Source organism: Hippocampus bargibanti, linkage group LG17 (genome assembly GCF_051943395.1).
Source record: "Hippocampus bargibanti isolate YZ-2025 linkage group LG17, ASM5194339v1, whole genome shotgun sequence".
NCBI classification, from domain to species: Eukaryota; Metazoa; Chordata; class Actinopteri; order Syngnathiformes; family Syngnathidae; genus Hippocampus; species Hippocampus bargibanti.
In genome coordinates this window covers 5,172,809-5,186,953 of record NC_142750.1, presented here as the reverse complement: position 1 = coordinate 5,186,953, position 14,145 = coordinate 5,172,809, and the positions used below count along the sequence as shown (strand labels likewise).

Here is a 14,145-nt window from a genome sequence, read left to right as displayed (position 1 = left end):
AAAAACCATGTTTAGTAAGGCTTTTTAGCCGAAAAAAACGACCATGTATATATAGTAAGGCATTTTTAGCCCAAAAAAACGACCATGTATATATAGTAAGCCGTTTTAGCCGAAAAAAAGGCGTTTTTAGCTGAAAAAAACGTCCATGTATATATAGTAAGGCGCTTTTAGTCGAAAAAAACGACCATGTATAGTAAGGCGTTTTTAGCCGAAAAAAACGACCATGTATAGTAAGGCGTTTTTAGCCGAAAAAAACGACCATGTATAGTAAGGCATTTTTAGCCCAAAAAACGACCATGTATAATAGTAAGGCGTTTTTAGTCGAAAAAAACCACCATGTATAGTAAGGCGTTTTTAGCTGAAAAAAACGTCCAAGTATAGTAAGGTGTTTTTAGCCGAAAAAAACAACCATGTATAGTAAGGCTTTTTAGCCGAAAAAAACGACCATGTATAGTAAGGCATTTTTAGCCCAAAAAACGACCATGTATATATAGTAAGGCGTTTTTAGCCAGAAAAAAACGACCATGTATAGTAAGGCGTTTTTAGCCAAAAAAAATGACCATGTATAGTAAGGCGTTTTTAGCTGAAAAAAACGACCATGTATAGTAAGGCGTTTTTAGTCCAAAAAAACGACCATGTATAGTAAGGCGTTTTTAGCTGAAAAAAACGACCATGTATAGTAAGGCGTTTTTAGCCGAAAAAAACGACCGTGTATAGTAAGGCGTTTTTAGCTGAAAAAAACGACCATGTATAGTAAGGCGTTTTTAGCCGAAAAAAACGACCGTGTATAGTAAGGCGTTTTTATCCGAAAAAAACGACCATGTATAGTAAGGCGTTTTTAGCTGAAAAAAACGACCATGTATAGTAAGGCGTTTTTAGCCTGAAAAAACGACCATGTATAGTAAGGCGTTTTTAGCCGAAAAAAACCACCATGTATAGTAAGGCGTTTTTAGCTGAAAAAAACGTCCAAGTATAGTAAGGCGTTTTTAGCTGAAAAAAACGACCATGTTATAGTAAGGCGTTTTTAGCCGAAAAAAACGACCATGTATAGTAAGGCGTTTTTAGTCCAAAAAAACGACCATGTATAGTAAGGCGTTTTTAGCTGAAAAAAACGACCATGTATAGTAAGGCGTTTTTAGCTGAAAAAAACGTCCAAGTATAGTAAGGCGTTTTTAGCCGAAAAAAAACACCATGTATAGTAAGGCGTTTTTAGCCGAAAAAAACGACCATGTATACTAAGGCGTTTTTAGCCGAAAAAAACGACCATGTATAGTAAGCCGTTTTTAGCTGAAAAAAAACGACCATGTATAGTAAGGCGTTTTTAGTCCAAAAAAACGACCATGTATAGTAAGGCGTTTTTAGCTGAAAAAAACGACCATGTATAGTAAGGCGTTTTTAGCCGAAAAAAAACGACCGTGTATAGTAAGGCGTTTTTAGCTGAAAAAAACGACCATGTATAGTTAGGCGTTTTTAGCTGAAAAAAAACGACCTGAAAAAAACGTCCAAGTATAGTAAGGCGTTTTTAGCTGAAAAAAACGACCATGTATAGTAAGGCGTTTTTAGCCGCAAAAAACGACCGTGTATAGTAAGGCGTTTTTAGCCGAAAAAAACGACCATGTATAGTAAGGCGTTTTTAGCCGAAAAAAAACGACAATGTATAGTAAGGCGTTTTTAGCCGAAAAAAACAACCATGTATAGTAACGTTTTTAGCTGAAAAAAAATGTATAGTAAGGCGTTTTTAGCCGAAAAAAACGACCATGTATAGTAAGGCGTTTTTAGCCGAAAAAAAACGACCATGTATAGTAAGGCGTTTTTAGCCGAAAAAAACGACCATGTATAGTAAGGCGAAAAAAACCCACAATGTTTTTAGCCGAACCCTGCAAAAAAAATTCGTCCACCATGTATAGTAAGGCGTTTTTAGCAGTTTTTAGAAAAAAACGACCATGTATAGTAAGGCGTTTTTAGCCGAAAAAAACGACCATGTATAGTAAGGCGTTTTTAGCCGAAAAAAACGACCATGTATAGTAAGCGTTTTTAGCTGCGTCCAAGTATTAAGTTTTTAGCTGAAAAAAACGTCCCAGTAAGGCGTTTTCAGCCGAAAAAAACCACCATGTATAGGCGTTTTTAGCCGAAAAAAACCATGATAGTAAGGCGTTTTTAGCTGAAAAAAACGTCCATGTATCGTAAGGCGTTTTTAGCCCCCAAAAAAACGACCATGTATAGGAAGGCATTTTTACCCCGAAAAAAACGACCATGTATAGTAAGGCGTTTTTAGCCGAAAAAAACGACCATGTATAGTAAGGCGTTTTTAGCTGAAAAAAACGTCCATGTATAGTAAGGACCATGTATAGTTTTTAGCTCCAAAAAAACCACCATGTATAGTAAGGCGTTTTTAGCCGAAAAAAACAACCATGTATAGTAAGGCGTTTTTAGCCGAAAAAAACGACCATGTATAGTAAGGCGTTTTTAGCTGAAAAAAACGACCATGTATAGTAAGGCGTTTTTAGCTGAAAAAAACGACCATGTATAGTAAGGCGTTTTTAGCTGAAAAAAACGACCATGTATAGTAAGGCGTTTTTAGCCGAAAAAAACGACCATGTATAGTAAGGCGTTTTTAGCCGAAAAAAACGACCATGTATAGTAAGGCGTTTTTAGCTGAAAAAAACGACCATGTATAGTAAGGTGTTTTTAGCCGGACCATGTATTTAGTAAGGCGTTTTTAGCCAGAAAAAAACGACCATGTATAGTAAGGCGTTTTTAGCCGAAAAAAACTGAAAAAAACGACCATGTATAGTAAGGCGTTTTTACGACCCCGAAAAAAACGACCATGTATAGTAAGGCGTTTTTAGCTTTTTAGCCGAAAAAAACGACCATGTATAGTAAGGCATTTTTAGCTGAAAAAAACGACCATGTATAGTAAGGCGTTTTTAGCCGAAAAAAACGACCATGTATAGTAAGGCGTTTTTAGCTGAAAAAAACGACCATGTATAGTAAGGCGTTTTTAGCCGAAAAAAACGACCATGTATAGTAAGGCGTTTTTAGCTGAAAAAAACGTCCAAGTATAGTAAGGCGTTTTTAGCCGAAAAAAACGACCATGTATAGTAAGGCGTTTTTAGCCGAAAAAAACGACCATGTATAGTAAGGCGTTTTTAGCCGAAAAAAACGACCGTGTATAGTAAGGCGTTTTTGACCTAAAAAAAACCACCATGTATAGTAAGGCGTTTTTAGCCGAAAAAATCGACCATGTATAGTAAGGCGTTTTTAGCTGAAAAAAACGACCATGTATAGTAAGGCGTTTTTAGTCCAAAAAAACGACCATGTATAGTAAGGCGTTTTTAGCTGAAAAAAAACGACCATGTATAGTAAGGTGTTTTTAGCCGAAAAAAACAACCATGTATAGTAAGGCGTTTTTAGCCCGAAAAAAACGACCATGTATAGTAAGGCGTTTTTAGCCCAAAAAAACGACCATGTATAGTAAGGCATTTTTAGCTGAAAAAAACGACCATGTATAGTAAGGCGTTTTTAGCCGAAAAAAACGACCATGTATAGTAAGGCGTTTTTATTCCAAAAAAACGACCATGTATAGTAAGGCGTTTTTAGCCCAAAAAAACGACCATGTATAGTAAGGCGTTTTTAGCTGAAAAAAACGACCATGTATAGTAAGGCGTTTTTAGCCGAAAAAAACGACCATGTATAGTAAGGCGTTTTTAGCTGAAAAAAACGACCATGTATAGTAAGGCGTTTTTAGCCGAAAAAAACGACCATGTATAGTAAGGCGTTTTTAGCCCAAAAAAACGACCATGTATAGTAAGGCGTTTTTAGCCCAAAAAAACGACCATGTATAGTAAGGCGTTTTTAGCTGAAAAAAACGACCATGTATAGTAAGGCGTTTTTAGCCGAAAAAAACGACCATGTATAGTAAGGCGTTTTTAGCTGAAAAAAACGACCATGTATAGTAAGGCGTTCTTAGCCGAAAAAAACCCACAATGTACAGGCGTTTTAAGCTGGCCTTGAACCCTGCACCGCTGAGGTGGTGAAGCACTGCACTAACCATTCGTCCATCAGGGTGCCTTCATTTGAGTGACCCTGTCGGTGGTGACTAGCATTCTAAAAAAGATTATTTTTTTTTGTAAACAGTTTTTAGTCCCCAAAAAAACGACCATGTATAGGAAGGCATTTTTACCCCGAAAAAAACGACCATGTATAGTAAGGCGTTTTTAGCCCCAAAAAACGACCATGTATAGTAAGGCGTTTTTAGCCGAAAAAAACGACCATGTATAGTAAGGCGTTTTTAGCTGAAAAAAACGACCATGTATAGTAAGGCGTTTTTAGCCGAAAAAAACGACCATGTATAGTAAGGCGTTTTTAGCCGAAAAAAACGACCATGTATAGTAAGGCGTTTTTAGTCCAAAAAAACGACCATGTATAGTAAGGCGTTTTTAGCCGAAAAAAAACGACCATGTATAGTAAGGCGTTTTTAGCCGAAAAAAACGACCATGTATAGTAAGGCGTTTTTAGCCGAAAAAAACGACCATGTATAGTAAGGCGTTTTTAGCTGAAAAAAACGTCCAAGTATAGTAAGGCGTTTTTAGCTGAAAAAAACAGTCCATGTATAGTAAGGCGTTTTTAGCCGAAAAAAACGACCATGTATAGTAAGGCGTTTTTAGCCGAAAAAAACGACCATGTATAGTAAGGCGTTTTTAGCTGAAAAAAACGACCATGTATAGTAAGGCGTTTTTAGCTGAAAAAAACGTCCAAGTATAGTAAGGCGTTTTTAGCCGAAAAAAACGACCATGTATAGTAAGGCGTTTTTAGCCGAAAAAAAACGACCATGTATAGTAAGGCGTTTTTAGCTGAAAAAAACCACCATGTATAGTAAGGCGTTTTTAGTCCAAAAAAACGACCATGTATAGTAAGGCGTTTTTAGCCGAAAAAAACGACCATGTATAGTAAGCCGTTTTTAGGTGAAAAAAACGTCCAAGTATAGTAAGGCGTTTTTAGCTGAAAAAAACGTCCAAGTATAGTAAGGCGTTTTTAGCCGAAAAAAACGACCATGTATAGTAAGGCGTTTTTAGCCGAAAAAAACGACCATGTATAGTAAGGCGTTTTTAGCCGAAAAAAACCACCATGTATAGTAAGGCGTTTTTACGTCCAGCCGAAAAAAAAGGCGTTTTTTTAGTAAGGTGTTTTTAGCTGAAAAAAAAACGACCATGTATAGTAAGGCGTTTTTAGCCGAAAAAAACGACCATGTATAGTAAGGCGTTTTTAGGTGAAAAAAACGACCATGTATAGTAAGGCGTTTTTAGCTGAAAAAAACGTCCAAGTATAGTAAGGCGTTTTTAGCCGAAAAAAACGACCATGTATAGTAAGGTGTTTTTAGCCGAAAAAAACGACCAAGGCGTTTTTAGCCGAAAAAAACGACCATGTATAGTAAGGCGTTTTTAGCCGAAAAAAACGACCAAGTATAGTAAGGCGTTTTTAGCCGAAAAAAACGACCATGTATAGTAAGGCGTTTTTAGCCGAAAAAAACGACCATGTATAGTAAGCCGTTTTTAGCTGAAAAAAACGTCCATGTATAGTAAGGCGTTTTTAGCCGAAAAAAAACGACCATGTATAGTAAGGCGTTTTTAGCCGAAAAAAACATCCATGTATAGTAAGGTTTTTTAGCCGAAAAAAAAAACGACCATGTATAGTAAGGCGTTTTTAGCCGAAAAAAACGACCATGTATAGTAAGGCATTTTTAGCCCGACAAAAAAACGACTGTTTCGTAAGGCATTTTTAGCCCTAAAAAAAGACCATGTATAGTAAGGCGTTTTTACCCCGAAAAAAAACCCCACCATGTATAGTAAGGTGTTTTTACCCCCCAAAAAACGACCATGTATAGTAAGGCCTTTTTGGCGCGAAAAAAACGACCATGTATAGTAAGGCTTTTTTGGCCCGAAAAAAACGACCAAGTATAGTAAGGCGTTTTTACCCCGAAAAAAACAACAATGTATCGTAAGGCATTTTTACCCCGAAAAAAAACACCATGTATAGTAAGGCATTTTTAGTCCGACAAAAAAACGACTGTTTCGTAAGGCATTTTTTAGCCCGACAAAAAAGACCATGTATAGTAAGGCATTTTTACCCCGAGAAAAACGACCATGTATAGTAAGGCGTTTTTACCCCGAAAAAAAACGACCATGTATAGTAAGGCATTTTTACCCCGAAAAAAAACGACCATGTAGTAAGGTGTTTTTACCCCGAAAAAAACAACCATGTATAGTAAAGCGTTTTTAGCCCGAAAAAAAACAACCAACAAAACAACCAACAAAAACAACATAAGGCGTTTATACCTTGGAAAAAACGACCATGTATAGTAAGGCGTTTTTGACCTAAAAAACCAAGCATACCTATTGTCCGGTGGACCTTATAGTCCGGAAAATACGTATTTATTTATTTTTACCAGGAAAAATATTCATATTCACATCAAATATTACCATTTTGAAATACATACACCTACACCTCTAAAAACATATAGTAAGATTGAATTTTGTATTTAAAATAAAAACCATATTTCAATGTAAAAATATTTATAGAAAACAAAGCATAGAAAAATACATTGGGAAAATATATAACGTCGCTTCCTTATCAGACTTAAAATAAGCAATAAATTACACGGAATGAACACGAACGATTGCAGATGTACGATCGAATAGAAAAACATTTTTTTTTTTAATGGACATCAAGAGATACTTTTGTTCCAATTCAACAGGTCAGTCGAAAAAAAAAATACTTTCAATAAAGGCTGATGACAGCCAAGTAGCATCCACGTCAATCGTCCATCTGGATTAACATGATGAGGTTATTTTCTTTCCCGGGTTCAAAGTTCATTCCGGTACCTCACCCATGTCCCACTTGGTCTTGGCCTCCTGCCACCACTCGGACAGGAGTGATTCCTCGTAATCCCCGACGCCCTCGAACTCCACGTCGGGCCGCACGGAGCGTTGGGGGGAGGCTTCTGTTTCCGCAATCACCTCACCCTTTGAAAAGCCGCGAGAGGATACAATAAATACGATCAATTTGGGGTGCTTTTCTCTCTCTCTCAAAGCGTCAAACTGGAATTGTGGGCTGCCTCTGAGCGGTAAGCTGAAGAGTTATGTGGTCTGGGCGTTCCGCACCTCCTGACCACATACCACATGCTGCCGCTACAATGCTACTATGCTAAATGCAAAAAAAGACAAAGAAAAAAGTTCTCATCCTGTGGCTGTAAAGTGTCCTTGAGAGTTTTGAAAGGCGCTTAGAAATTAAATGTACAGTGATACCTTGACTTAAGAATTTCATTGGTTCCCAGACAGAGTGTGTAAGGCGAAAAGTGTGTATCCCAAAAATTAATTTCCCATAGGAAACCATTAAAATGAGAATAATCCGTTCCCAGGTCCCCATAAAACATAATTTTCTACTGAATAAATCTTAAAAATAAACAAAATATACCTTATTTTATGTATAATAAATGTGTTACGGTATTATAATTAAAGAAATAAACTGTGCTGTATAATAAAGTCGTTTTATTTAACTTTGTGATGGTCGTTGACGGCTTGATGGAATGGAGTGGGCAGTTTCATCTGCATTAAACTCTTGATGAGGAACATAGCGTTCTTCTTTCACCTTCTTTAGGAATGATCCATTGGAGGTGCTTTCTCTGCGATAATTTTATCTAGTTCCTCATCAATTGTGTTCTGTTTAGCTGGGTTGATAGCTTTTTGTGCAGTGAATGAGTCAAAAGAGACATGTGAGACAACACAAAAGACACAGACGGTCATTCAATCTGTGCTGTCTATTATCTATCTATCTATCTATCTATCTATCTATCTATCTATCTATCTATCTATCTATCTATCTATCTATCTATCTATCAGCTAGGTAGCTAGCTAGCTTCCTATCTGAGTTATTCCAGGTTGAGTGAACGCTGGCGCATGTGGCTGCCGCTGCTCACCCACAGAAAAAAACTTATCCTGTGACTGTAAAGTGACCTTGAGAGTTTTGAACGGCGCTTATAAATGACATGTATTATTATTATTATTATTATTATTATTATAAGCACTGTATCTTTCAGTGTATAAGGTGCGCCGGACGATAAGGCGCACCTTCAATGAATGAAAAACATTTTCCAAATATAACATATAAATATATAAAAGTTTATAAGGCACAGGGTCATTTTTTGAAGAATATCAAGGCTTTTGGGTGCGCCTTATACACCGGAAAATACGTTACATTATTTGTTTTCTCCTCTCATTCCTGTTCACTGTCGAAACTAAATGAATACGAAACATAATTATGCATTATGTGAAAATGTGATCGTGTAAATACCTCGTCCTCGGTTTGGAGGTAGTTGAGAGCAAACTGCAGCATCTCTTCCTGCTTGGTTGTCTGATTGAAGTATCTGGAAGCCTCCTGCAGACGGAAACCAATTGATCGAATAATTATGTCCACATTTTTGCTTATGATATTAAGATTGGAATTCTTCATTACTCAGCCAAAGCATATAACACTCAAAAAAAGAGAAAGAGAATGAGCAAATGGATAGAAAACAGTGAAATTTGGACTTGTTTCAACTTTGATAGTTCAAATGCAGAGTGTAGACTGCAAGGTTAAAATATCCCATCAATCACGCTCCACAAATAACCCGCACAAGGCATCTGTACACCTGATGCAAAAAGCTATCAACCGAGCTAAACAGAACACAGTTGATGAGGAACTAGATAAAATTATCACAGAGAAAGCACCTACAAGGGAACATTTCTCAAGATGGTGAAAGAAGAAGGCTACGTTCCTCATCAAGTGTTTAATGCTGATGAAACCGGCCACTCCATTCCATCAAGCAATCAACGACCATCACAAAAGAAAATACAATACCGTAGCACATTTATTATACATAAAATAAGGTATATTTTGGTTATTTTTAAGGCTTAGAAAATTAGAAAGTAGAAAATTATGTTTTACGGGGACCTGGGAACGGATTATTCTCATTTTAATGGTTTCCTATGGGAAATTAATTTTTGGGATACACACTTTTTGCCTTACACACTCTGTCTGGGAACCAATTAAGTTCGTAAGCCAAGGTATCACTGTATTATGTATTATATACAGTAAAGTCTCGTTATATTGATATCGGATATATCGATAGTCCCGGTTATAGCGATACTATTTCTATGCACGCACGGAGAAAATTACATGCAAACAGGGTCGGATATATCGATAGTCCCGGTTATATCGATATTTTTTCGGACTCCCTTGAATATCGATATAACGAGACTTTACTGTATTATATATTTTATGTTGGAGCTAGCAAAAGGTGCGCAGATCGCTAATTTTCGCACTGACGAGGGGTTAACGGGGGACGCCCAAGTTTTAAATTGACTTACGGGTCGCGGCAGGAAGTCGTCGTCGGCTAGGCCCCACTGTTCCCGGTAGAATCGGTAGTACTCCACGTTCTGACGCATCACCTGGTCGCTGGGGTCGAACAGCATGTAGCTAGCGGCACACGGGGCGGCGTTCTTGACGTCGTTAACTGGAGGCGAGCCGGATGGAGAATCATAGATTACATAACACATTCCAGAGAGAGAGAATGAAAGAGAAAGTCTTACGTTTATAATATGAATACTGGAGATAGTGGTACATGGTGGCTACAAATTTGTCCACCATGAAACCCCCCACGCTGGGCGTCAACTGCTGCTCGCAGCCCACTTTGCATCTTAGCGCCTCCAGGTACAGATCTGAACACAAACATCGGTTGGTGAAGAAATATAATTACTTTAAATACTTATAAACGTGTTCCCAAAAAAACCCTCATCCTCATTCGCATTAAAAAGGAACAACTGTTGACTCTTAATGCAGGGCCCTATTTGGCCCCAGAGCTGCCAGTTGAAGACCATTGTCTTAATCTTAACGAGTCAATGGCAAATGTTGCTGTGATTAAAAAATGGATCATGAAGCCAGTGGACAGCTGAATGAAACAACTTGAATAATCATATAGGTAATATAGGAAATATTAATATCAAATATAGCTAAATATTATCGAGACCCCCCCCCCTATATAAATACAATCAGACCCCACCTGGAAATCGTAAACATTTGCAAACAATTGACACCTGATAAAATACATTTAAAAAATTACTTTAACTTCAAAAAATATTTTTTTTCATTAAAAAAAAATGCTTATATTCTTATTTTAACAAACATTTCCAATACTGTTGTAAACTGTGCGCATTTATTTTCATTTATTCATTTCATTTCTGAATGGGTGACCAGAACGTATGCAAGGTCTGTTATACAGTATACTATTTATTTTACAAAATAAAATACATATAACGTATTATATATTTTTAATATGTTATATGTATTTTTTTTTTTTTTATATTTCTAATTAACTCATTCACTGCCAGACAATGTGCAAAAATGTGTCCACTCCAGTGCCAGGGTTTTTGTCATTTTCACTCAAATTGCAGGACCCACAGAGTTTTAGGACATACACATTCAATGCAGCGTAAAAAAAGCGTATACACTCTTTTTTCCATCAGAAAAAAAATGAGTTAATTCCTAAATGATATTGGTCTGGAGTTATCTGCAATGGAAATGGGGGCGGCTGTCCAAAATACAATGCAATACATACATATTGGTTTATATAGTGCTTTAATAACATCTGAAGCTGGAACAAAGTGCTAACATGGAAGAAAAAGGAAATGCTGCCCCCTTGTGGAAAACATAAAAAAATCTATTAACTAGCTATTAGTTAGCTTTCTATCTATTTGAGTTACTTCCGGTTTGAGTGAACGCTGGCGCGTGTGGCTGCCGCTGCTCAACCACTGAAAAAAAAACTGATCCTGTGACTGTAAAGTGACCTTGAGAGTTTTGAAAGGCGCCGAGTAATCAAATGTATTTTTTTATTATTATTATTATTTTGTTCTCACGACAGGAAGTAACTAATTTGTGTGAATATGTGGTGTGTCCGCACTCACCAGCCAGCGTTGGATAGAAGTCCTTGACCTCGAGGATCTCGTACGACCCATCGCAGGCGGCCACGCACGTGTCGTACGCACCAAAGTAGGAAGCGAGCGCCTGCTCCATGTGTCGACCGCTGCCGCTAAAGTCGCCGCCGTTGTGTAACGTCACGCTCTTCACGAACACGCTCTAAACACAATGAGCTCCATTTTCATACCCGGAGAAAAACAGGCTTTGGATTGCAATCATCGGAATAGTTACGTAGGGTCGAACCTCGTATGGCTGCTCTTCGTGGTCGATGAGATAGGGGTCCACGTCCACCAGTGTCTTGTAGTAGTTCATGTTCTTGACAATCTGGGGGTCTTTCGGGTTTTTTTTCAGGTAAGTGTGGGCCGCCGAAATGGCTTTTGGCAAATTGTTCAGCTGTGAGAGAAAATTATAGATACATGATGATGCATTTATGCTTTATCAGTAAGGGAACGCCGCGGTGTCAGTGTAGAGTGTTTCGTCGGGCGCTTAACATGGACAACTATCCTATAGAGCACATGTGTCAAAGTCAAGGCCCGCGGGCCAAATCCGGCCCGCCACATCATTTTTTTCGGCCCGCGAAAGCAAATCAAACTTGATAAATTCCATGATGATTGCTAAAATCTGAGCCAAAATGTCATATTTTTGGATGTCAACCACAATAAAAGTCATTATTCTTGACTTCAGATTTGAAAACGAGTTATTCATTAATTTGCTGTGTGCTCTATATGTAATATTTGAAGGGATTTAAACATTCTAATGGGTTTCCCAAATTCATAACGGCCCTCGAGAGGAAACCATAACTACAATGTGGCCCGCGGCAAAAAATGACTTTGACACCCCTGCTATAGAGGAAATAAAGCAGTCACAAAAATAGTAGAAAGTTACAGGGAGTAAAACTAAGATCAAGTCGGAATCATGCTGAGTCTAATGCCGTTTATTTATGGTTTTATTGATGATCTTTTAATTGTAGTGTCCTTGGATGCTTTGAAATGCACTTGTAACTTAAATGTATTATTGTTATTATTATTATTGTTATTATACAAAGCACAAGTGAATTTTGAGACGGGTTTCAACTCATTCACTGCCATTCACGAATTTATTCGGGGATTAAAAATTATGACGTAGACATTCCTGAATTTGTTCGGGTTTTGTCTGTTTTCATGCTTGGGTGCTGATAAAGCGCTCGTCAGACCTTTGGCAATGTTTTTTCTTATCCTCAAGGGGGCAGCATTTCCTTTTTTTCATGTTAGCGCTTTGTTCCAGCTTCAGCTGATGTTAAAGCGCTACATCAACCAATATGTATGTTGGACAGCTGCCCTCATTTCAAGCTTATATAACTCCAGACCCATATAATTTAGGAATTAACTTTTTTTCTGATGAAAGAAGAGTCTCAAGTTGTTTTTTTTACGCTGCATTGAATGTTTATGTAGTCCTAAAACTCAATACAGTATTCTTTGGGTCCTGGAATAGATATGACAATGACAAAAACCCTGGCACTGGAGTGGATACATTCATGTCTGGCTGTGAATGAGTTAAAGATGGGCAGCGAGCTGTTGTTTAAGCGCGATGTAAATCAATATGTTTTGTATTGGGTACACCCGTACCATTGAATGAGACGGTTTTGATTGACAGTCAGGAATTTGCATGTCACATTTATGATATAACGTACTAGCAAAACAATTACACACTCTTCTACTACATGCCAATCAACCTGTTTATTTATTTGATTTTTCTCTTTGAGATTTTTAAGTGGAAGTGTGCCTAATGTTTGGGGGGGGGGGGTGCCACATCAGTCCTCCAGAGAAGTTGGAGCACAGTGGGGGATTGTTTGAAGGAGACGTGGCATCGGCTCAACGAATTGCCCGGCAGGTCACCCCAGAAAGCTGCCTGGAACTTTCCTATCACAATTTTTCCGAAATCCGCTCTCACCTGGAAGTACGCGTACTGTATGTATCGATAAGGGGTCCTTTTCTCAAAGCTGTCCAGGAGGTCTCGACGCGGATAGGCGAGTTTAAACACGGGCAAGTCGCCTTTGCACTTCTTCAGGCACGCCGCTCGAAAGACGATGTGTCTCATGACTCGGAGATGCCCGTCGTCTCCGTCGTCCCCCCGACTCACGGCGCTGCAGTTGCGGCCACAGAACGCCTCGCTGTCCCGCAGCAACCGATGGAGCCTGAGGCTGTGCTCCAGGTAATTGACACTCTCGGCCCAGTTGCGCGCCGTGTACTGCTGCATCGCGTAGTCGAACGTGGAGTCCAGTGGCGTCAGCTCGCCGGCGGGGAAGCTTCGGAAGCTGTACTTCTCGTATTGGGCCCGAACCAAGAGCAGGAACGAGGATAGAAAAGCAAACGCCGTGACCAAGCCGTGAGAGAGCATCGTCGGCAAGCGTCTCTCGCTCCCGGGACGGGAGTCGCGGAAAAGTAGCGTCTGGATTCACTCTGGAAACTTGTGTCTTTGACAGACCGTAGATAGGCAGTGAGACGACTCAAATAAAACCTCTTCCGAGTACTCCTTCAAAATAAAGAAAATAACGTCTTAATAACTACCCCAAATCCAGACCACAATTTGTTTCAATCGTTGCTATTTTTGTTAAGTACATATTTAATCGTTTATTAAATAGCTTGTGTGCGACGAAAGCTGAAAATAACCACAAATAGCTTGTGATTATCTTGTATTTTGAAGGAGGTTGTTTATTTCTGTCTTTACTCGTGCTGCGCGAAGCTTGACAAAATAGATTCTCGTGGCTGGATTACACGTTTGCAACCACATCAACAGCAACGTCATTAATATCGCAAAAAAATAAATATCTTAAAATAGTTTACACGTAGAACATTGTAGTATAAATTCCATAAAATAAAACACGTGGGGTTAACCTATTTTGCGAAATTTGTTGAATGTTATTTAATAATTTTGTGTAAACGGTGGTTACATTTTTACACAAATGAAATGTTTTCTGAATAAACCTCTGTCGATTTGACAAAACCTATGAAACTCATTTTTATTCCTTTATTTTCCCTTTTTTTTTGGGGGGGGGGGCTGTTATCAGTCTCAGAAATAGTTACACGTTTGCACAATTCCATTAAGGGCCATTCCCCTCTCCCCCTTCTCTCTTGCAGCCACGACGACGAAGATAAG

The 14,145-nt window shown here is 38.4% G+C and overlaps 1 protein-coding gene across 1 annotated transcript; it reads right to left on the bottom strand.

Moving 5' to 3' along the window:
- Positions 1–6,405: 6,405 nt before the first annotated feature.
- LOC148885368 (endoplasmic reticulum protein SC65-like) lies at positions 6,406–13,522 on the bottom strand. Its single transcript, XM_089018357.1, has 7 exons — positions 12,940–13,522; positions 11,254–11,403; positions 10,998–11,169; positions 9,627–9,755; positions 9,405–9,550; positions 8,350–8,433; positions 6,406–7,022 (listed from the first exon to the last, which is right to left on the bottom strand). The coding sequence occupies exons 1-7, from the start codon at positions 13,384–13,386 to the stop codon at positions 6,870–6,872; spliced, it is 1,281 nt and encodes a 426-aa protein (XP_088874483.1). The 5' UTR covers positions 13,387–13,522; the 3' UTR covers positions 6,406–6,869.
- Between the last annotated feature and the right edge of the window lie 623 nt (positions 13,523–14,145).

What these genes read in the sequence shown, in the direction of transcription:
- LOC148885368 (XM_089018357.1), bottom strand. Translation starts at nt 13,386, where the DNA reads ATGCTCTCTCACGGCTTGGTCACGGCGTTTGCTTTTCTATCCTCGTTC. An exon ending in TACAGTACGCGTACTTCCAG is followed by an intron (nt 11,404 to 12,939) that starts GTGAGAGCGGAT and finishes TTTCTCTCACAG; the next exon opens with CTGAACAATTTGCCAAAAGC. An exon ending in ACCTCCAAACCGAGGACGAG is followed by an intron (nt 7,023 to 8,349) that starts GTATTTACACGA and finishes GGCTTTTCAAAG; the next exon opens with GGTGAGGTGATTGCGGAAAC.